The following is a 23,435-nucleotide window of genomic DNA, read 5'->3' as shown; positions in this document are numbered from 1 at the left end:
CTGTCCTGGAACTCTCTTTGTAGACCAGGCTGGCCTTGAACTCAGAGATCCACCTGTGTCTGCTGGGATTAGTGTGCAACACCACTGGCCCAAACCACCATTCTTTAAAAAATAAAAGAACACATCTAACCCAGTATGGTGGCAGATCTCAGTGAGTTCAAGTGAGTTCCAGAACAGCCAGGGCTGTTACACAGAGAAACCCTGTCTCGAAAAACCATAAAACAAAACAACAAAAACCCACATCTAATAACCAGTTAAAAATAATAATAAACTCTCTCTTTTGTTGGATGTTGGGTATTCTGTCACAATAGGAAGACAAATAACTAATACAATGAGAGATAAAAATTAAACCACAATAGAGAGGTGGGATCCAGTGCAACTCAGCGGGAGACCCTGTATTTAACGTACAAGGGTCCCTGAGTTGAATTTCCAGCAAAGAGTATGTGTGCATGTGGAGGCTAGAGGGCCATCCAAGGAGCCATTCGCCTTGATGGTTTTTGTTGTTGTTGTTGTTGTTGTTGTTGTTGTTGTTGTTGTTGTTTGAAAAGGCTCACGGGAGCCTGCCCTTGCCAGTTAACTAGTCTGGCTGGCCAGAGAGGCCTGGGCATCTGTCTCTGGGATTACAACTTTTTTTTTTTCCCGCATGGGTAATAGTGATCAAACTCGGATCCTCGGGCGTGTACAGCACTTTGACTGCTGTATCTCTTCAGCCCTAGAATAACTCATTTTAAAAGACGGCTTATACCAAGTGGGGCAAACACAAGCAACAACTGGAATAGTCACACATTGCTGAGGCTAGAGGATGTGCTGCTGCTGAAGGTGAAAGACCGGCGGTTCCTTAAGCAGCTAAACACTTGCTATACCATAAACCCGAGCAGCCCGAGTCGACCTGATGGGTTCCAGGACGAGTGCTCCTGGCTGCCTGATCACCAGGGAAATCGTTAGAAGACAAGCACAAGCTTGGCGGAAGTGACCGAAGCCCCCCTCGAGTAGAGGGGCCGCAGGGAGGGGGCGAGGCGGGGAGGCACTCGGTTTTGTAGGGACAGTGGGAGCCGGCTTCCGCCGCCGCCGCCTCAAAGAGCAGGCGGGGTCTCTCTAGGCGCCGTGGAGGCCTCGGTTCTCAGTGGTCCTGAGGCTCAGGCCAGGAGTCCTTTGGCAAGAAAAGCCAGAGGCAAGGCGTACCATCCGACCCTCAGGCGCTGTGGTCCAGGACTTGGGGGTGGGGACGGGGGCGGGGTCCCCTGGGATTGACGACTGCGCAGACCGGGCGGGACGGCCCCTTTGTCTTAGGGTGCTGAGACAGCAGCCACAGGGCGAAAGGTTGCAGCAGATGGTGAGTGGCATTCTGTTGGATGCGCGGGACCCTCTCCATCCGCACCCAAGCTCCGCGTCCTTACGTGCGCCAGCCCTTAACCCGATGGATGGCTGCGGCCCGGCTGCTGCCCCCAGGCCGCACCCTTTGCCTCGGACTCTCCAGGCCCCTCTCCCCTGGACCTCACACAGTGGCTCCCGCCAACCTGGGTCGGGATGGATGGTTCTGATGTGCATAAGCTTTCTTAGTGGCTCGTTAATTTGGTTTAGCTTGGGATGCGGATGAGGTTTTGTTTGATGAAATAACCGCGTCCCAGAGTGCCCTGGAAGTCCTGTGTTCGCACGATCCTCCTTTCCGTCAGGTCCACTCACTATACAGGGTTTTAAGTCACATGCACGGTCTTATCGACCACGCAAACACCCTTGCGGCATTCTCAACAGCTTAGGCTGTTTCCTGTCAAAGTGAAGGTGCCCTCCCCTGTTCCTCATAACCCAGCTTCTTCTTGAATTTATTCTTCTGCGGATGCTCTCTTGCTACTTTGCAAAAGTCCCCTTTTAATGGGTGACAACAATTTCTCTAACGTGGCATTTTCCTGTTTAATTTTTATTTTATGTGTATTTGTGTTTTGTCTGCCTGTGTATCTGTATAGTATGTGCATGGCTGGTGCCAACAGAGGCCAGAAGAGGGCATCGGATCACCTAGTACGGGCTGTGAGCCGTCACATAGGTGCTGGGAATCGAATATAGGCCCTCTGGAAGAACAACCTGTGCTTAATCCTTGAGCCCTCTCTCCGGTCCCCGCATTTAAATATTAACAGAAAGTGATATTGCCGGGAAAGGAGGATGGCTCCGTTGAACACCTGAGACCAGATCACCAGTACCCACGTTTTAAAAAACGAAGTACCCTAAAAAAGTCCTGTATGTAAAAACAAAGAACCTTTTTTATACACAAGTTTGCAAACCCGGAAACTCGTTGTTGTTGGAGAGAGCCCTGAGCACAGGTAGGGTTGAGTTTTTATAGCAGCAAAGGGGGGGGGGGGGGGTGGCGTTGAGATATTTCTAAGATTCGGGACCCCTGATTGGCTGACTTGTCTAGGGGTGTCCTGGTGAAAAGCCAATGGGTGTGTGCTGACGAGTGATCTTATCTGCAATGGTTGGAATGTTAAGAATTTGGATGGTCTGTTCCTGGGAGTTGTCTGGATAGTCCCAGTTTGTGGTCTTTCTTGGAACCTGGCATTGCCTTAGGGAAAACTACTGAGACTCAGGCCTCTATTGAGCTTGTCATGACCTGAGGTTGTCCTCTGGTCTCCACATGCTTGCTGAGTTGTGGGTACACACGGAGGAAAAGTATAGACAATAATTGCCTTGTATGAAGGAGGCACTAAGGCCAGAAGACATTAGACAGAATGGCCACTGAGCCATCTCCCCAGCCCATAAGGATTCTTTTAAATGCCTGCCCAGTGTCCTGTCAATGAGTACACAGTGACCCTGGGAGGGATTTCTCGTGTATCTTTCTAGAATAATTGGAAGCAAGTACTACTGCCAGTGCGTGTGCACACTCTTGTTATTAATATAGCAGGAAACCTCCTGTGGGCTCTACCACCTACTAGATAGATGCTTCTGTTTAAAGCTGTGTGAGCATCAGTTCTGCCACGCTGCACACTGGGAATTTCCATATGGGGGACACAGAGAAATGGAATGAGGTTAATAGGCTAGGGCTAGTAAGCCACCTATGCCATCATATGCAGAGGCCAGTCCCTGGGGTGTTCTTGCCATTAAAGATGTTTCCATTCTCGATTGTTATTGGTGAACGTGAAAACTCTGCATTTGTCGTTTAGCTGTTTGTATTCCTGTTCAGATTAACCAGCATGTGTTCTTTTTGCGTATGTTAAAATACACACTTGCCTATGTGTCTTTTTACTCCATTGAAAATGTCTCATCTGGGTCGTTGTGGTGCACGCCTTTATTCCCAGTCCTCGGGAGGCAGAGGCAGGGGAATCTTTTCTTTGTGAGTTCAAGGCCAGCCTGGTCTACAAGAGCTAGTGCCAGGACAGGCTTCAAAAGAAAGAAAGAAAAGGAAGAAAGAAAGAAAGAAAGAAAGAAAGAAAGAAAGAAAGAAAGAAAGAAAGAAAGAACGAACTGGAGAGATGGCTCAGAGGTTAAGAGCATTGCCTGCTCTTCCAAAGGTTCTGAGTTCAATTCCCAGCAACCACATGGTGACTCACAACCATCTGTAATGAGGTCTGGTGCCCTCTTCTGGCCTGCAGGCATATACACAGACAGAATATTGTATACATAATAAATAAATGAATGAATGAATGAATAAATAAATAAATAATAAAAAGAAAGAAAGAAAGGGGGAGGGGAGAGGAGGGGAGGAGAGGAGAGGAGAGGGGAGGGGAGGGGAGGGGAGGGGAGGGGAGGGGAGGGGAGGGGAGGGGAGGGGAGGAGAGGAGAGGAAAAGACCAGCTACAGTTGCGCTTTCTTGTGGGACGTGGGACTTTCCTTTGGACTGCCAGCCTCCAAACAGGGAGACTTATTACTAATTGTGAAAGCCTGGCCTTTGGCGTAGGCTCCTTCATAACTAGCTTTTAGAACTTAAATCAACCTGTTTCTACTAATCTTCATTCTGCCACGTGCCTTTTTACCTCTCCATTCTGCATCTGACTCCCTCCCTTTCTTACTGGTGTCTCTTCCTCTCTTCCCAGAGTCCTGCCTAACCTCTCCTGCCTAGCTACTGGCCATTCAGCTCTTTATTAAACCAATCAGGTGCCTTAGGCAGGTAAGGTAAAACAGCAACACATTTTTGTACAGTTTCCTCAAATATCCCACAACAAAAACGAATGATGGTTTCTGATTTAGCTTACAAAATAAAAAGGTGATAGCAGCTGTGCAGTGATGGCGCACACCCTAATCCCAGCACCCAGCAGGCAGAGATCCACCCGGATCTCTGGGTTCGAGACCAGCCTGGTCTACAGAATGAGTTCCATAACAGCTAGGGCTACACAGAGAAACCTTTTCTACTAAAAGAAAAGCAAAATAATAATAAAAAAACAAAAACAAAAACCTAAATTGTAAGTTATTCATGCCATGATGAGAGCAGGTCCCCTCAAACACACTTGACAAAATATATCTCAATATATTGTGGCTTGTACCAATTTTCATTAAGTGATTTTTGCTTCTAAAGAGCATTGATTTCTTGTTTCTCTTTTGTGCTATTCCTTTAGAATGTGTTTTGTAAAAAAAAAAATTTTTTGATTGGTTCATACCGATACCCTTTTAACCGATGTGTTTATGGGGTCTTTGCTCAGTCAGGATGAGCATTGGTAGTGCTCCATAGCACTGTCAGGTTTGTCTGAGTATTAGTAGTGGCACAGCCACACATGACTTCTCAGACACCATTTCCAAATTCTAGGGCACTGATTCCATCCCTGCCCTAGTCCCAGCATCTTTACAGGATTTGTTTTGAGCTATTCTTTGAATTTTATAAAAATAGCCACATCATTTTCTTTATGTCTGAATTCCTGTGTTGTTTTTTTTTAATGATTTATTTTTATATTATTGTGCATTGGTGGTTTCCCTGCATGTATGTATGTGTGTGAGTGTCAGATCTTGGAATTACAGACAGTTGTGAGCTGCCATATGGGTGCTGGGAATTGAACCCAGGTCAGTGCTCTTAACCACTGGGCCACCTCTCTAGCCCCCTAAATGCCTATGTTCTTAATAGAACAAAGCAGGGAGTTTCGTAGATCTTAGGATCTTGGAGTGAATGGGAATCTGATTAAGAACTAGTTTTCGGTATCCCAGATAACTCTGTTTTATTGAGTATGCAAGCTCTAGGTTGAGGCCTCAGTATCTGCCTGTTTTTTGCAAAAGAAACCAGGTTTCTATCTTCTGAAGTAGAAGTAAGGGAAAATTTAAAAGTAGATAGTAGTACTTTTGAAGTTCATTATTTTGAAATTTTAGCAGACTATCACCATATTTTGTGGTGTTCTTTTTACTAGACAGTATGCAGAGATTGTCCCAAGCTAGAGAGTTAATGTCATCTTTTCCCCTTCTTGTTACACACACGCTGAGAGCCTAGTGTCCTGCAGTTTTCCCCGTAAGTAAATCTAATCAGATTGGATAATAACACCTTGTCCATCAGTAGCAAACCTTGCAGCAGGCCTGTGCTGAGTGCTCTCTTCTTCTGTGAACTCTGTGAAGCCATCAGTGGAGTGTGTCACCTCCCAGACTTACAGCCATGGTGCCATCAACCCAGGAAAGGCAAACAAGCTGACCACGCACGGTCCCTATGATGTGCACATCTCTTGAACTTAGTCATGGTTTAGAATATAGGAATATCTCAACCAGGCGGTGTTATGAGAAGCTGCTTGTTCATTTCCTGCTTTCCAGAATCCCAAAATAACCACTCAAACTATTAATTAAATCACTGCTTGGCCTATTACTCTAATTTATTATTGGCTAGCTTTTACATCTTAATTTAACCCATTTCCATTATTTTATATTTTACCATGAGGCTCCTGGCCTACCCCCAAGGTTCCAACTGACAACTCATGTCTTTCCCCTCTGGGGGCTACATGGCATCTCACTGATTCCGCCTTCTTTCTCCCAGCATTCAGTTTAGTTTTACCTGCCTATCTCTATTGTGCCCTGCTATAGGCTCAAAGCAGTTTCTTTATTCATTAACCAGTAAAAGCAACACATATACAGAAAGATCTCCCATACCAGGGCAGTGGTGGCACATGCCTTTAATCCCAGCACTCGGGAGGCAAAAGCAGGCGGATCTCTGAAGCATGATTATTAAAAACTCAGGGTCAGAAATTGGGGTTCAACCTGAAGATCCAAAAAGCAAAACAGCCAGCCACTGGCTTTTACCTCGACCTTAGTCTGAAGTTAGTCTGAAATGGCAATCCTGCCTCCTGGAATCTCAGAAGCAGACTGTGTCTGAGAGCTGTCTCCCCACCCCCACCCCATCTTATATTCCTCTCTAGGTCTGGGATTAAAGGTGTGCATCACCATCATTAAAGGCTTGCACCGCTCAGTTTCTGTGGCTAGTGTGGCTGCTGGGATTAAAGGTGTGTGTTACCATAACCCGGTCTGTAAGGCTGGCCAGTGGACTGTTTTACTCTCAGATCTTCAGGCAGTCTTTATTTATTAAAATACATTTGAAATGCCACCACAGATCTCTCTGCGTTCGAGGTTAGTCTGGTCTACAAGAACTAGTTCCAGGAGAGCTAGGGCTGTTACACAGAGAAATCCTGTCTCAAAAACAACAACAATAATAATAATACAGGAACATCTTATGCCTGTTGTCTCCATTCTGCATGTGCACTGTCTGGTGGCTAGCACCAATTAAATCTTTCTCTGGTGAATGTGTGACTAGCATGTGGAAGAGCCATGCTGACATACTGTGGCACCGTCATTGAATCTGTGTCCACAACTGATTCGATCTCTGCAGGTCACTCGCTGTCTGAAGGCCTGCCTGATTTGCCTTCATGCTGCTGGATGGCCTTCTTCAGGAAACAAGCGAAATGCTCCATGTCCCCCTCACCACAAGCAGAGGGTGTTTGCTCTGGGTTTATTTTCCCAAAGAGTCTGAAGTGTGATATCATTGTTGCTTTAATTTTACCCATTGATTCTACAGTGCAGCAGCAGGGTAGTTCTGGGAGATGGAGAGAGCAGAGGCCCTCCCATTGGAGTGAAGGAAGTATGAGCTAATGAGTTAGGGTCTGTCAGTCCCTGGAGGTCACAGAAGCTGCAACAGCCAAGAGCCAACAGTTTCTAGGTCGGCCCTACGAGCCTGAAGACCGGCCAGAAGGTTCGAATGCGGTTTCTGTTTTCATCATTTGATCCCTGCCCAGGTGTAGTCAGGACGAGAGGCCAAATAACCATCACTCTGTCAGGGTTCCAGGGTGCCAGAACTGCTCATGCGGTGAAGGTCAGCTTCTCGTGTAGGAGAGGATAGAGATGCCACCCAAGCGAATGAAGAGGTTGGTGCTGGAGGGAGGCACCCTGAGAAGGTCTCACTGAGGGAGAGCAGTGCTAATAGACCGGCAGTAGGCCTGCTGCCTGCAGGAGACAGTGACCCAGCCCTGACATGGGAGTTTACCGTGTTGCTTCGGGGACCCGCAGAGTCCCCGACTCTGTGACATCAGACATCACGACATCGTGTAAACACAGTGCTCTCCTGAAAAGAAGAAGGGGTAAAGACCACATGGGGTGAATCTGCTCCTGCAGGAGGCAGCTGCTGCCAGAGGACTGAGAAAGGGGGAGAAGGGATCGTGTGCATCAGGAGGAATTAGATACAGGGGCCAGGAAAGCAGGAGGCTGAGCACTGTGTATTTAATCTTATTCCATCTGGATACCAATGTTACTAAATAAGGGTGGCTTCCACTGAGCTGAATATTTAATCTAGGATTGTGTGTTACATGTTTCATCTGGATCCAAATATTAGTGAATAATGTGTCTTCCCACTGAACTGAATCCTAAATCCTATCATCTTTTATTATCTATTTATTGCAGGGTGGGGGCACATGTGCATGTTGACAACAGCTTGTGAGAACTGGGTCTCCCCTTCCACAAGGTGGTAGTAGGATTGAACTCAGGTCGCCGGGCTTTGTGGAAAGCCCACCATGCAGGTCATGATGCTCACCTTTTTTTGGGGGGGGAGGGGGGGGCAAGATCTCACTGTATAACTCAACCTGGTCTTTTGCTGAGGATCCTCTGCCTCCACCTTTCTGAACAGCTGGACCTATAGGGGAAAGAGCCATGATCAGCTTCCATTTCACTATCAGAGAACCAGAGGCCTGAAAGGATAGATTATAATCTTGCTCCCCATTTTTTCGAGTACCATCTGCCATGCAGGCTTGGCTCTGTCTCGCTATTGTGGACGGCCTCCCACCAACACTTGAGAAGACTGAACCCATCTCTACGCTCGCTCTCAGACATCTCTGTCCCCAGCCTCTTAGCTGTGTTAAACATCTGTCTATCAAGGTGTGTCTCCAGGACCCCCCCCACCCCCAAGTGGTGAGACAAGACATCCTTCAGGTCTCAGACCCTCTGGTACTCCAGACTCAGCTCATGCATAACCATGCTCAGACCTGTGTTGCCTGTCCATAGGCTGAGCCCTTCCCTCATCAGAGCACAGAGGCTATCTAAGACTAAGCAAGGGTCCGAACCTGCGATTTTCCACATAAGTAGATGACCCACTTCCCACTTTGGAGGGAGGACTTCTTGGGAGATCATGTGGCTTATGAGCCATATGAGCCATATGAATGCCTTGAGTATAGAGCACGTAGGGCCCTGCAGAGCTACTGTCCTTGTGAGCAGGCAGGACCATAGGCCAGGCGAAGGTGAGCCAGCCAGCAACCAGTCTTCACTGGCTCCCCACATAGATATGATCTGTCAATCATGGAGACCCCAGTGGTCTAGGCAGTGAAAGATTGGAACTTTTAAGTCCTTAGAAAACAATAGGTAGATGCTTAGAAATCCTTATCATTTTCTAAAAATTATTTTATTTTCATATGTATGTGTATGTTCTTATATGAGCTCATGTGTACCACATGTAACAGACCATAGAGGCCAGAAATAAGCATTAGATCTCCTAGAACTGGAGTTGGACACAAACCTGGGTCCTCTACAAAAGTAACAAGTACTTTTTTATTTTCTAGATTTATTTATGTTTGTGTGTTTGTTTGTTATTATATATACTGTGTTCTGTCTGCATGCCAGAAGCGGGCGCCAGATCTAATAACAGATGGTTGTGAGCCATCATGTGGTTGCTGGGAATTGAACTCAGGACCTCTGGGAAAGCAGTCTGTATTCTTCACCTCTGAGTCATCTCTCTAGCCCCCAAATAGTAGCAACTACTCTTTTTTTATTTATTATGTAGACAATGTTCTGGCATGTATGCCCACACATCAGAAGAGGGCACTAAATCTTGTTATAGATGGTTATGAGCCACCACATAGGTGCTGGGAATTGAACTCAGGACCTCTGGAAAAGCAGTCAGTATTCTTAACCCCTGAGCCATATCTCCAGCCCCATAGCAACTACTCTTTTTTTTTTTTTAAAACTACTCTTTTTTTTTTTAAAATATTTATTTATTTATTTATTATGTATCCAATATTCTGTCTGCGTGCGCGCCTGCAGGCCAGAAGAGGGCACCAGACCCCATTACAGATGGCTGTGAGCCACCATATGGTTGCTGGGAATTGAACTCAGGACCCTTGGAAGAGCAGGCAGTGCTCTTAACCTCTGAGCCATCTCTCCAGCTCCCAGCAACTACTCTTAACACTAAGCTATCTCTACTTATCTTGGAAAGAAAAGGGGGAGCAGGATGTGAAGCTCTGCCTGGCCTAGAACTTACCGTGTAGGCCAGTCTGGCCTTGGACCCACAAAGATAACCCAACCTCTAGCTCCCCTGTCATTTTTCAAGTGGGACTTTCCCTGACTAAGCCTACTAGATGGGACCAGCCCAGAAAGCACACGTTTGCTCAGGACTCTGCACTAGAGAATACCAATGTGAGCGTGGGCCCGGGGAGACAGGGCAAAGCAGAACTCCAGGGGCTTCGGCTCCTTGAGTCTCACTTCAGCCTGCCTTTCTTTGCTTTGTTTTGTTTTGTTTTTCAAGAAAGGGTTTCCCTGTAGGTTTGGAGCCTGTCCTGAAACTTGCTCTGTAGACCAGGCTGGCCTCTAACTCAAAGAGATCCACCTGTCTCTGCCTCCCAAAGTGCTGTGATTAAAGGCTGCCCAGCGCTCAGCCTGCCTTTCACTGACTTTACCCGACAAGGGGACACCCCCACCCCCACCCCCACCACCCCCCGCGGATGTCAGGATCTGTGGAACTGAACTTTCATGAGTCATGAGTTCTCGCTTTCTCAGCCCGCAGGATCCTGATTCCTCTTGTCCTAACACACCCAAGACGCCAAGATGGCAGCAGCTGGACTTCTGCCACTGCCAGCAGGACCTCAGGTGAGTGGTCCCAAAAGCTTATTCAGTGGCTTGACCAAAGCTCCTCTGTGTCCAAGAAGTCCCACATATCACTGCCCATCCTGAGCTCAATCACTTCTTCCTACTGAACTCACATGACTCTTTAGGGGCCGCCACCAGCCCCCCATGTCACACGTACTACCTGTCAGGTGCGAAGTTACTCAAAAACTGATCATTCCAGGTCAAGGTGACCTTTGAGGATGTGGCTGTTCTGCTGTCCCAGGAGGAATGGGCCCGCTTGGGCCCTGCTCAGCGGGGCCTCTATCGGAATGTGATGATGGAAACTTACGGCAATGTGGTCTCACTAGGTAAGGCTCCTCCATGGGCTCCATTGTGTCTTTGTGTGCTGGACTCATGGCAAGGTTTCCCAGAGAGGGGGCAGCTGCTGGGAAGAGGGGGAGTCGGGGCAGACTGGTCCTGAGGCTTGCTCACCTCAAGGATTCAGCTCCAACAGAATGGAAGCTTTGTCCTTTTTCCTGTGCCCGCATGGAGCATGGATTAAGGGAGTATTTTAGCAAATATTGTATAATCCAGGGGCTTCCCTCCTCATGAGCAGGACTCCCAGGATCCAAGCCTGTTGTGATCTCCCAGTTGGAGCGAGGAGAAGATCCATGGGTCCTGGATGGGCAGGACACTGAGCCGAGCCAGAGCCTGGGAAGTGGTCCCTCCGGTGAGTGAGGAGAACTGATCCTGCTTCCACTGCAGGTATAATCTAGTTCAGACAGAGTCGCGGATGGAAGAAGCTTCCATTAGTCAGGGGAGGGCTCTGTCATTCTTCCTCTGTAGAATGTCCACAGACCGGGAAGGCCTGGGCCAAGCAATAGTCCATGAAGGAAGCGTAGATGGGGTAGGGAAACTACATGAGGAGGTGAACCTAGGTGCAGAGGAGGGAGGACAGGATCTCTGAGCCCTGTAGAGGCGAGGGATAGCTTTGGAGCCTGTCCTGGAACTCACTCTGTAGATCAGGCTGGCCTCAAACTCACAGAGACCCGCCTGTCTCTGCCTCCCAAGTGCTGGGATTAAAGGCATGCGCCACCACCGCCCGGCCTGGGTTTCTTGATTTAAAACAAGGCTCTCAGTATAGAAGGGAAATTTTTCAACCTGATATTCATGGTGAAGAGCTGGAAGTTTGATCTTGGTTATAAAAGAATCTACTATACCCTGACCGTGAAATATTGTACTGCAGTCCCTTGTATTATATAAAGCAAAGTTAAAAAAAAACAACAAAACTATAAGGATTGAAAAAGTAAAGTATTATTTGAAGTTTATATGATTTTTAACTTGGAAAAAGAGATAGATATTCATAAGAGAATTTAGAAATATTGTTAGAGCTAGTTCCAGGAAAGGCTACAAAGCTACAGAAAAACCCTGTCTTGAAAATCAAAACAAACAAACAAAACAAAAACAAACAAACAAGAAAAGAATTATCCTTCCTTTCTACAGTGGTATGGACAAAGACTTAACAATCTCATTGGCCTGCAATCCGATCTCCTCTGAGAAATAGTCACGTGACAGCCTCAAAGGTCCTGACTTTCCAGGACCTCAAACAAGAAGGACACAGCATTACATCACAGAAATCTTTTTTTTTTGTTTTTGTTTTTTTTTTAATATTTATTTATTATGTATACAATATTCTGTGTATGCCTGAAGGCCAGAAGAGGGCACCAGACCTCATTACAGATGGTTGTGAGCCACCATGTGGTTGCCGGGAATTGAACTCAGGACCCTTGGAAGAGCAGGCAATGCTCTTAACCTCTGAGCCATCTCTCCAGCCCCACGTCACAGAAATCTTGCAAAGAACTTTTTTTCCTTTTTCTTTCCCTCCCCAAGCTGAAGTGATCCTCCTGCCTAACCTTTCTGAGTAACCAGGACAAGTGTGACTGGCTTTGCACAGCAACCTACTGACTGTGACCATAGCAAACTGGGGGTGGGAGGAGCATTTTCAGATACTGCCGAAGCTGTCTATGGAGGCCGGCCATAGGGGATGATAGATCCTCTTGATGAGCCTTCGAGTTTCCTGGGGAGGGGGGAAACAAAACAAAAACAAAACAGATTCTCTAGGAGAACAGAAGCTTCTAGTTGCTCCATCGCTCAGGCCACACCAGGGGTTGACTCTGAGTGCATGCATGTGCTGGGCTGGAGAGATGGCTGAGCAGTTAAGAGCACTGGCTGCTGTAAGGCAGGGGTGACACATGTTGTTAACTTGGGAGGCAGAGGCAGGCAGAGCTCTGAGTTCCAGCCCAAGCTGGTCTACAGAGTGAATTCTAGGACAGCAAGGGCTACACAGAGAAACTTTGTCTCGGAAAAACAAAACAAATAAAAAAGAGCCCTTGCTGCTCTTGCAGAGGACCTAGGTTCTATTCCCAGAACCCACATGCCAGCTTATAGTTGTCTAACTCCAGCTCTGGGGAATGGACACCTTTATGCAGACATACATGCAAGCAAAACATCAGTGCATGTAAGATAAAGTAAACCAAAAAGGACTGCCATAGCCTTCCTTATGTCGGGGGCCAATACATGCATGGCCCACCAGTTCACTCCCAAGGAGTGAGAACACCTAGTTCTTTGCTATCCTGACATAGAAAGGAATGGAAGAGGAAGGGCTGATGCTGTACTTGCCTGTGGTTCTGGCCTCTGCAGCAAAGCTTTCTAAACCTGTACTTCGCCCCAAAGTTGTTGATCCCACTGGTCCTTGCCAGAGACCCTTGTATGTCCTTCACAAGTATGAGACTTTTGGAGTTGTGAGGTAGCTCAGCAGATAAAGGTACTTGGCAATGCAAGCCTGGAAGCCTCAGTTCAATCCCCAGAACACACATAAGGGTTGGAGGGAGAGAACTAAGTCCAAAAGGTTGTCCTCTGACCTCCCTGTGCACATAGTCCGTGTACTGCCCCCAGCCCCACACTGTACATGCACACATTTTAAATTTACGTCTTTCTGTGGGGCTTCCTATCCTAGGCTGTCCATCAAGTATGACAACCCACTCAGGGAATTCTACAGATGAGACCTTGGAGAAGTGGTTAAGTGGTGTGGGACAATGGTCTGTATTCTGTCAATTATATGTTAAATAAACACTGATTGGCCAGTAGCCAGGCAGGAAGTAGAGGTGGGACAACCAGGCAGGAATTAGAGGTGGGGCGACAAGAACAGAAGAATTCTGGGAAGAGGAAAGCTTGGTTGGCAGTTCTGACCCAGCCATAGAAGCAAGATGTGACTGCCTCACTGAATAAGGTACCCAGCCACATACTAACATATACTAGAATAATAGGCTAATATGAATTGTAAGAGTTAGTAAGAAGCCTGACCTAATGGGCCAATTAGTTTATAGTTAATGTAGACCTCTGTGTGATTTCTTTGGGCCTTAATACTGCAGGAAATGGGCAGGACAGAAAACTCAGTCAATAGAATGGTGCCCAACATGTGAACAACTGCATCCACATAACGCCTGAGAGAGCTTGGGGAGTAATTCTAGACATAAAATAATAGAGTTAAGCATGGTTTATTGATAGCAGCACTTTCTTGGGCTGTGGTGGGCTCTGCTTGCTAGAGGCAAGTGCTCTCATTTAAGTGCTGAATTCAGTCCTCCTGCCTCAGCCTCTCAAGTGCTGGGATTACAGGCATGTCCCACCCATCCACTACCCCAGCGAGTGTTAACCTTTTTCATTTTGTATTTGTTTCAGAATGGAAAACCAAGGAAGAAAACCAAAACACAAACTTGAACTTACAGCCATTGACCTCAGACGAAAAAGCAGTGATTCGGGGGGAAACATCAGTGAAGAAAGCTAATGAAGAACACTGCCAAACAGAGCAGAACATCTGCCCAAATCCAGCCCCCATTGGCCCCCATGCCGTCCAGGGATCAAATCCTAGTGTACCACTTGCTCGACACCAGGTGGCTCCTACTGGAGAGAGACCCTATATGTGCATCGAGTGTGGGAAATGCTTTGGTCGGAGCTCTCACCTCCTCCAGCACCAGCGAATACACACTGGGGAGAAGCCCTATGTTTGCCACGTGTGTGGGAAGGCCTTCAGCCAGAGTTCTGTCCTCAGTAAGCACAGGCGGATCCACACCGGCGAAAAGCCCTACGAGTGCAACGAATGTGGGAAAGCCTTTAGAGTGAGCTCGGACCTTGCCCAGCACCACAAGATCCACACGGGAGAGAAGCCTCACGAATGCCTGGAGTGTGGGAAGGCGTTCACTCAGCTCTCCCACCTCATCCAGCACCAGCGGATCCACACAGGGGAGAGGCCCTATGTGTGTCCCTTGTGCGGGAAAGCCTTCAACCACAGTACTGTCCTGCGGAGCCACCAGAGAGTGCACACTGGAGAGAAGCCTCATGGCTGCAGTGAGTGTGGGAAGACATTCAGTGTGAAGAGAACGTTGCTGCAGCACCAGCGGGTCCACACCGGCGAGAAACCATACACGTGCAGTGAGTGTGGGAAGGCCTTCAGTGACCGCTCGGTGCTCATCCAGCACCACAACGTGCACACCGGGGAAAAGCCGTACGAGTGCAGTGAGTGTGGCAAGACCTTTAGCCACCGCTCCACCCTGATGAACCACGAAAGGATTCACACGGAGGAGAAACCCTACGCGTGCTACGAGTGTGGGAAGGCCTTCGTTCAGCACTCGCACCTCATTCAGCACCTCCGGGTCCACACTGGGGAGAAACCCTATGTATGCGGCGAATGCGGGCATGCTTTCAGTGCACGCAGGTCTCTGATCCAGCACGAGAGAATCCACACAGGTGAGAAACCCTTTCAGTGCACAGAGTGTGGCAAAGCGTTCAGCCTGAAAGCAACTCTCATCGTGCACCTGAGGACCCACACAGGCGAGAAACCCTACGAGTGCAACCGCTGCGGCAAGGCCTTCAGCCAGTACTCGGTGCTCATCCAACACCAGAGGATCCACACAGGAGAGAAACCCTATGAGTGTGGGGAGTGTGGGCGTGCCTTCAACCAGCACGGGCACCTGATCCAGCACCAGAAAGTACACAAGAAGCTGTGACCCGTGGCTGTCGGAAGCCCAGCTTAGAACCTGCACAATACGTGAACAGCTTTCCTTCCAGTTCTGTTAAATCTGCAGGACCTTTCCTTGGTGACTCAATGTCACAATTCCTTTTCCTTCTAGACAAAAACGTTCTACTAGTGTTACCTTTCTTCCCCTAACCATCTTGAGGTTATATTGGAGAATCCTATAATTGTGGATATTGGTAAAGTTAGCCATAATTCTGCCTTTGCTTATTTGGGAAGAATCAGTTTATTGAAGCAACTGAAAAGACAGAGACTATATTATATTGACATTTCAAATGGAGCTCCTTGTCTTACTAGCTTCATGCCTTTCCTAAATGCATCTGGTCATTCAAATGTTGTATTTAAATTTAGAATGTTGGACTATTTTTAGTTATCTTTTCTATGGGGGTGGGGGTACTTTGAAAGGTCTTTGTGTAGCCATGGCAACCCTGGAACTCTGTAGACCACTCTGACCTCAAACTCAGAGATCCACATGCCTCTGCCTCCCTACTGCTGGGGTTAAAGGCGTGTGCCAGCACCACCCGGCTTATTTTTAGTATTTATGAAACACTTAAGTACTATGTGTATAAAGCACCGTTTTAAAAAAAAAAAAAATTCTTGAGCCAGAGAGATGATGGGTTCAGTGGATAAAACCTGATAACCTGAGTTTGCTTTCTAGAGCCCACAAGGTGGGAGAACCAACTCCCACGGGTTATCTGGCTTCCATGTGAGATCCAAGCACGAGTGTGTGATATGCACACGCATAAATAAAACCAATATTTTAAAATATTCTTATGAAATATTCTGAAATGGCAGCTCTTGTTTGGAAAAGGAAAAAGATGAATTAGTGAGAATTTATGTAAACTGAAAAAAACTGGTGTCTTGAGGTTTCTATTGTCCTGATAAAAACACCATAACCAAAGCAACTTAACAAAGGGTTTATTTCACTTCCACATCACAGTGAAGTCAAAGCAGAAACTCCTATACAGGCCATGGAATAACACTGCTTACTAGCTTGCTCCTCATGGCTGCTTTCTTATAAAGTTCAGGTAGGATCCACTCACACACACCTGTTGGTCCTGTGGTAGTAGCATCTATTCAAGAACTCTGCCATATGGTGCCAAGCCTCGGTTTCTCTCCAGGATCCCTTTAGCCCGAGGGCTTCTACAATTGAGGCAGCATCTTCACTGGCCTCTCAGTGCCAAGCCTCAGCTTGAACCCACAAGGTTCATGCCTTCATGAACCTTGCATCATGGTTCATGATGTAACAAAGCCTGTACCATGCATCGAGTTCAGTTACCTGCCTCTATACCACAGCTTCTTTCTGGATGCTAACCCTGAGTAGACAAACACTTCCCAGATATCACCTGAATGGTGCTAATTACTACTCCCTCCTCACACACACACAGGGTTTCTGTGTATTCCTGGCTGTTCTGGAACTCATTGTTGACCAGGCCTGCCTCTGTTGGTCACAGATTATTCTAGCAAAGATTCACTTTAATGGTTTTAGTATCTTGTCTAAGTTCCTTACTCTCAGCTGAGCAGAACAGATTCTTAACTGAATTATCACCAGCACGGTAGTATATGCTGCTAGTCCTAGCAAAGGCAGCCACAGCTATAGTGGAATCCCGTCTCAAAACAAAAGGCATGGTGATGCATGTCTTTAGTCCCAGCATTCAAGAGGCAGCTGAGATCTCTAGAATTCATAGCCAGGGCCAGATAAACCCGTGTCTTGAAAAACCAAAATAAATATCGGCCTCTAGTCTTTTGTGTTTCTCAAAACTTCCTTCTGAAAATATCTTTACTACTACTATCATTTTCTGAGTTCCCTTAACTCATGAAGAACTGAATACTCAGTCATCTTCTAGTCCACAATCCTCCCACTAAAATGGTCAATATCGGCACAAATTTGTCTTCGGGTTGTTATGGCTGTTGATAATACCGTGAGCAGAAGCAACTTGAGAAGGGTTAATTGGTTTACATTCCATATCATAGTCCATCATGTAAATGGTTTCAAGCACATGCTAAGGGAGATGCTTCATGACTTGCTCAATTTTTTTCTTTTATAACCCACAGCCACCTGTCCAGGCGTGGCCCTCCCACATCAATCATTAATCAATAAAATGCCTAGTAGACTTGCCTATAGGCCAAGCACGTAGAGGCGTTCTTTCAATTCAGAGTCCCTCTTCCCAAATGCTCTAGCTTGTGTTGAGAAAAAGAGTGCCATAAATCTATGCATCAGATAGGATGTCCTAACGCCCCTAGTGAAAATTCAACTCACCGAGTTAGCAAGATGGCTCAGTGGGTAAAGGTGCTTTGCCACCAAGCTTGACAACCTGAGTTCAATCTCCAGAGCCCACATGGTAGACAGGGAGAACACCTAGTCCTCTGACATCCAGTCATGCCCTGCCATGTACCTGCACACTAATATACACAATAAAATGAGGGCCCACAAAAATTCCAGGCCCAGCACATCATGTTCACATGCCCTGTAGCATGCCATCTTCTGACCCCCACACATTCAGGTCACTTCCCTGTACCAAGGGGCTCCATGGCAGGGACTTCCCCCCCACACCAAAAAAAATAACTGAGGCTCACACACAGCCTATTAGCCAAAGGACATACTTTATTAGCTCCTGAGATCTAGTTCTCTTTCTCCTGTACAGTTTTGGTTCCACGTAGTCGCCCAGTCCGGCGGGCAGCAATGAGACCCACTTTGCGTCCAGCCGGGGCATCTCTTCGGATGGTGGACGGTTTGCCAATGTGCTGATGGTTACCACCTCCGAAGGGATGTTCTACAGGCTGTAGAGAGAGAGTGAGGTTAGAGTAAGGGTAACCTCACCTATCTGGGGAAGGCTGGCAGAGCCCACGGCCTAGGACCTCCCAGCACACGAATACTATCCTACTCCCAGTTCTTGGTTACTTACATTCATGGCCACACCACGCACACGTGGCCAGCAGTTCCTCTTGGCCTTGTACTTGTGGTAGGCACGGCCAGCCTTTAAGATAGGCTTGTCAATTCTGCCCCCACCAGCCACAACACCTGCAGGAATATAGGACACCTCTGAGACATGCAGCAAAGCCCTCGGGTCACAAATACCACCCCCATTAGTGCTGTGCCAGGAATCTACACCCCCAAGACCATTTTCAGTCTCAATGAAATGTACCATCCATGTACATTTGAGCATTTCAGCAAACCTCAGCTAGGGAACCCCTTACACTCAGAAATCTGTCATTTCCATTGACAGGCAAGCCGAGATCCATGCCTTGGCCCTGCCCACGTTCCCAGGGGTGCACCTCAACATTAAGTGTCTGAGATCAGGACAGGTCCTTCAGCCTCTGAAGACACCTCCCATACAAACTACAAACTCCACTAAACAAAAACGTTCTCTGTGAACATATATCCTCAGAACCTACCCTGAGCAGCCAGAGTTTGGCCGACTGTGAAATGTTCCCAAGTAACCAAGTAAGAAAATATGACTCATGTCCCATCTCACTGACATGGACATCTTTTAGAAGTCACCAATACTGACTGGCCTCATCTTTGAAAAGAACTAGACACAAGCACAGGATTCAAGTCCTAGGTTAGGTCACAGTGCCAAAAATTCCCAGTGGCTTTAAACCTAAATTGTATGTGTATGGATGCATGAACAGACCTGTACACATTCGTGCAGACACCAGTATTTCCTGGGACTCGAGTTACTGCTCTGGGCTAGAAAAGGAACCCGCTCTCTGAAGAACAACCACTGCTTTTATCCACTGAGCTATCTCTACAGTCCATGCTGGAACAAACCCACAAAATAAATACTGTACTATTCTACAATTCAACTCACACGTCTATCCTGTGTTCTAAGTTGGTGCCCCCTAGAACAAGGAAATGAGAAACCTGGATCTAGGTCCCAGGCCTAGCAGCTGGCTGTTCATATGCTGACCACTCAGTGAGGAAGGTTCCACTCCTCTCTGGCACTCACCAACAACAGCTCTGTTGGCCGAGGAAATGACCTTCTTGGACCCTGAAGGCAGCTTCACTCGCGTTTTCTTGGTCTCCGGATTGTGGGAGATGACTGTGGCGTAGTTCCCGGAGGCTCGTGCCAGCTTGCCCCTGTCCCCAGGCTTCTCCTCCAGACAACATACGATAGTACCTTCAGGCATGGTGCCCACGGGCAAAACATTGCCGATATTCAGCTGGGCTGTTGAGAGAAGTGGCCAAGCGACCGGTAAAGCCAAAAGCAATGCGAAGCCACACGGCTCGCATACTGAGGCACAGCAATCTAAGTCCGAGGGCCAGCCCGTCCTTCCCCGCCTTAAAACTCACCCTTCTTGCCGCAGTACACAAACTGCCCAGTGTGGATTCCCTCTGCGGCGATGAACAGCTCCGTCCGCTTCTTAAACCGGTAGGGATCACGAAAAACCACTTTGGCGAGGGGAGCACCGCGACCGGGGTCATGAATGATATCCTATGGGGCAGGTTGAGAAGGTTAGACGGTCTCCTCGAGGCACCCTGTTGCCCTGCTTGCCCCCTCCGGTGCCCTCATACCTTTACAATGCCCTTAATATAACCGTGCCGCTCGGCGAAGTCCACAGCTCGCAGGCGCGCGGCGCCCTTACGGTGTTTCACGTGCGCGCGGAACACAGAACCGGCGCCTTTCCTCTGTCCTCGGATCACACGGCCCATGGCGGCGAGTCTGGAAAGGGCTCACATTCAGCGTCCAGAAAACCAGGTCCCCGCCAGCTCCCAAGGCCACAGACGCCGCCATCCCTCCCTCCCTGTCCTCGATGAGTGGACCAAGCGACACGACAGACCACCGGGAAGGTGCCGGAGGCAGATGGCGGTGGATCGTTTCAAGCCCGCAGCGACCGAACACAACCTACCTGCCGGCAAGCACGGCCGAAAGAGGAAATACGCGGCGGCTAGCAGCCTTATCTTCCGGGGCGGGACGCCGGAAGGGGCCCCGCCTCTTCCTCTGCGCGATTCCTGTCGGAGCTTGTAGTCACACGCGGATAGCACTGGTCTCTACCTACTATAGGCTCTGAGGCTTACATCTAACCTATATAGGTGCCCCTGGGAGAAGCGGGCCCTGGGGAAACTGACTGAGGAGTCTTTTTTTTTTTCTTTTTTCTTTAATTGATATTTATTGAGCGCCACATTTTTCTCTGCTCCCCTCCCTACCTCTCCCCTCCCCCCTGACTCAGGAGTCTTATGGAGAGCAGGTGGGCGATGGTGGAGGCTTCCAGAGGTGGAAGGATTTGTCCAGGGCCACACAGAACTGAGCTGCAGAATCCGAGATTCCGAGCTTGGCCCAAACAAGGGTTTCCATATAAATTGAGAATCTCCAGATGTTGTAACCCCGAGGTAGACGAAGGAGATTGGATGTATAGACTCGGGATCCCAGTGCTTTGCACAACCAGAAGATTGGGATTTGGAAGCCGAGCGGTGGTGGTGCACGCTTTTAATCCCAGCATTCCAGAGACAGAGGCGCTTGGGCAGCCTTCCTGGTCTAGAGAGCCTATTCAAGGAAAGTCAGGGCTACACACATACACACACACACACAAAACAGTCTTGAAAAAAGAAGAAGGAAGGGGCTGGAGAGATGGCTCAGTGTATACATTAATACATAAATAAATTTAAAAAAAAAAGGAGAGGGGGCTGGAGAGATGGCTCAGTGGTTAAGAGCATTGCCTGCTCTTCCAAAGGTCCTGAGTTCAATTCCCAGCAACCACATGGTGGCTCACAACCATCTGTAATCAGGTCTGGTGCCCTCTTCTGGTCTGCAGACATACACACAGACAGAATATTGTATACTAAATAAATAAATAAATATATTAAAAAAAAAAGAAGTAGAAGGAAGAGGGGAAGGGGGAGGAGGAGGGAGATTGGAATTTAGGTAGCAAAAGGCCACCTGCCAAGTCCTCAACAGGTCTGGCAGAGAATTCGACAAAGATGGGGGCAAAGACCCTAGAGAGCAAAGGGGAGGAAGGAACCAGACAAAGGAGGGGCTGCTTGCCAAGAAAATGCCCTGTAGATGTCTCTGGTGGCACAGAGCCCCCAAAGAGAGGGTCTTCATTTGTGTGAACCCTATCAGTAGGCGATGCCGTAAAGGTGGAGACAGAGGAGGTAAATGAGGGTCCAGGGTTCCAGTTGGTAATAGAGGCTGGTAATAGAGACTGCACAGCAGAGGCTAAAAGTACCATACTGAGGAGGAAGGGACACCCGGTTGTATGGCATATTGAGAAGAGGGAGGAAGGGGCACCGTAAGTTAACCGCTCAAGTTCCACAGGATACTGGTGCATGGGAGGCATTCCAGAAGGGCAGCAAAGCTGGGGTGGAAGGGATGGAGGACCTGCAGAATGGGAGATCAAGTCACCCACGGCAGGATAAGGCATTCTGAGTTAGCCCAGAAGAGAACCAGAGTGAAGGGAGCTATAGAGAAACATGCTTGTTACAGACTTCTCCAAAACTGTCCTGTGGGCCAGTTGGGTGAGGTGTATGCTAGTAGTAGCAAGGCCTTGAGTACAGCCAGAAAGCCAACTATGACCCTACAGGGTTCCCAAGACAAAGCTCCCACAGTCTTGAGGACTGAGGCCCACCCCATCCAGATATCAGCCTTCACCTACTTGTAAGGCCACCCAGCCTGACTTGAAGCAGGGGTTCTGTAGACATGCATCATCTTACAGTGGTGGCTAATGTGGGTGAAGAAGGCAAACACTGGCTATGGCCTTTTGAGGAACTCAGGGTCTCATCTTTCTGCTGTTAGGCTCTGTCTCTGCTTGGGCTAATAGGGATTAGCCATAGTCAGCTAATCTCTGCTTTTCAAATGACTTGCATATTTCCTCTTAGTATTACTTTTTAAAGAAGATTTATTTAACTATTTAATGTGCACTGGTGTTTTGCCTGTATATACTCTGTGTGAGGGTGTTAGAGCACCTGGAACTGGAGTTACAAACAGTTGTGAGCTGCCCTTAGTATTATAAAAAATAATAAGCATTTCTTGTCTCATGTAATTTGTCATAAATGCAAGTCCACTCACTTTGGAGAGGAGGAAAAACTGGAATAACCTAAAATGCATAGGATAATGTGAAGTAAAACAATTGTTTAACTATGTAAAGTTATGTTGCATTTGTTTGTATTGCAGATTAATTGTTTAACTATGCAAAGATGTGTTGCTGTTTCACTTTGACTGCCTAAGGCACATGATTGGTCTAATAAAAAGCTGACAGACCAGTAGCTTGGCCGAGGAGGGAGAGGTGGGACTTGCAGGCAGAGAGAAAGGGGCAGCTGGAGAATAGGCAGGGCTGGCAGGTGGAGAGAAAGGAGGAACCGCGTGCCTGCCAGACACGGAAGAAGCCAGAAAACAAATGGACAGTATCAGTATGTAGATGAGGTAAATGAGCATCGGGGCAGCCCATAGAAAATAGAAATGGGCTAATTTAAGTTTTTTTTTTTTTAAAAAAAAAAGCTAGTGCCGTTAATCCTGGCACTCAGGAGGTAGAGGCAGGTGGGTTTCTGTGAGTTTGAGCCCAGCCTGGTCTATAAGAACTAGTTCCAGGACAGGCTCCAAAGCCACGGAGAAACCCTGTCTCGAAAAACAAACAAATAAAACAAACAAACAAACAAAAGCTAGCTAGAAACAATCCTAAGCTAAGGCTGAGCATTCATAATTAATAATAAGTCTCTGTGTCATGATTTGGGGACTGGCAGCCCCAGAAAGCCTGCTACAGGATAGAAACTCACATTTACAAGACCTAAGGATCAGAACCTGGATTAGTTGGTGTTCCTGCTGCAGGCTTTCAAGGAGCAGAACTCTGCCTTAGGACAGGCTAGACAGACGCATCCAGTCAGCAGCAGTAGCCATCACTACAGGTACAAGCATGCTCGTGGTCATTTGGGGCCCATGTGAGGTGACAACCATGCTGGTGTCATGCCTTCAACTCCTCTGTCCCTGTGACACTTTACTGTCTGGCCTGTCTGTACACTCAGGGCCTGTCCAAGATCCGGTGACCCCGAGAATCTCATGTTGAGATTTCATCTACTCTTTTTTGTAAAAAACAACCAAACTCTTTTGAGATGGTCTCTTTTTGCTGTGCTGTCCTTGCTAGCTCTGTGCTGGCTAACTGCATTACA

At 47.7% G+C, this 23,435-nt stretch overlaps 2 protein-coding genes across 2 annotated transcripts; one reads left to right on the top strand and one right to left on the bottom strand.

The window, feature by feature from the left end:
- The first annotated feature begins 1,226 nt into the window (after positions 1-1,226).
- LOC125413337 (uncharacterized) lies at positions 1,227-17,075 on the top strand. Its single transcript, XM_048454639.3, has 5 exons — positions 1,227-1,333; positions 10,198-10,287; positions 10,487-10,613; positions 10,862-10,975; positions 13,984-17,075. Exons 2-5 carry the CDS (start codon positions 10,246-10,248, stop codon positions 15,306-15,308), a joined length of 1,608 nt encoding a protein of 535 aa, XP_048310596.2. The 5' UTR covers positions 1,227-1,333; positions 10,198-10,245; the 3' UTR covers positions 15,309-17,075.
- An 844-nt stretch (positions 17,076-17,919) lies between these two features.
- On the bottom strand, positions 17,920-20,309 carry Rpl8 (ribosomal protein L8). The gene is made up of 6 exons (XM_048454642.3): positions 20,186-20,309; positions 19,851-19,998; positions 19,629-19,770; positions 19,285-19,503; positions 18,241-18,356; positions 17,920-18,115 (listed from the first exon to the last, which is right to left on the bottom strand). The coding sequence occupies exons 2-6, from the start codon at positions 19,986-19,988 to the stop codon at positions 17,957-17,959; spliced, it is 774 nt and encodes a 257-aa protein (XP_048310599.1). The 5' UTR covers positions 19,989-19,998; positions 20,186-20,309; the 3' UTR covers positions 17,920-17,956.
- Between the last annotated feature and the right edge of the window lie 3,126 nt (positions 20,310-23,435).

Source organism: Myodes glareolus, chromosome 19, assembly GCF_982192425.1.
Source record: "Myodes glareolus chromosome 19, mMyoGla1.1, whole genome shotgun sequence".
NCBI lineage: Eukaryota > Metazoa > Chordata > Mammalia > Rodentia > Cricetidae > Myodes > Myodes glareolus.
This window is presented reverse-complemented; position numbering and strand designations above follow the sequence as displayed.

Coding starts and splice junctions, on each gene's coding strand:
- Rpl8 (XM_048454642.3), bottom strand. CDS start 19,988: ATGGGCCGTGTGATCCGAGGACAGAGGAAAGGCGCCGGTTCTGTGTTC. Junction 19,504..19,628: donor TGTGTACTGCGGCAAGAAGG/GTGAGTTTTAAG, acceptor TTCTCTCAACAG/CCCAGCTGAATATCGGCAAT. Junction 18,357..19,284: donor GGCCAACAGAGCTGTTGTTG/GTGAGTGCCAGA, acceptor ATATTCCTGCAG/GTGTTGTGGCTGGTGGGGGC.
- LOC125413337 (XM_048454639.3), top strand. CDS start 10,246: ATGGCAGCAGCTGGACTTCTGCCACTGCCAGCAGGACCTCAG. Junction 10,288..10,486: donor CACTGCCAGCAGGACCTCAG/GTGAGTGGTCCC, acceptor TGATCATTCCAG/GTCAAGGTGACCTTTGAGGA. Junction 10,976..13,983: donor CCTGGGAAGTGGTCCCTCCG/GTGAGTGAGGAG, acceptor TATTTGTTTCAG/AATGGAAAACCAAGGAAGAA.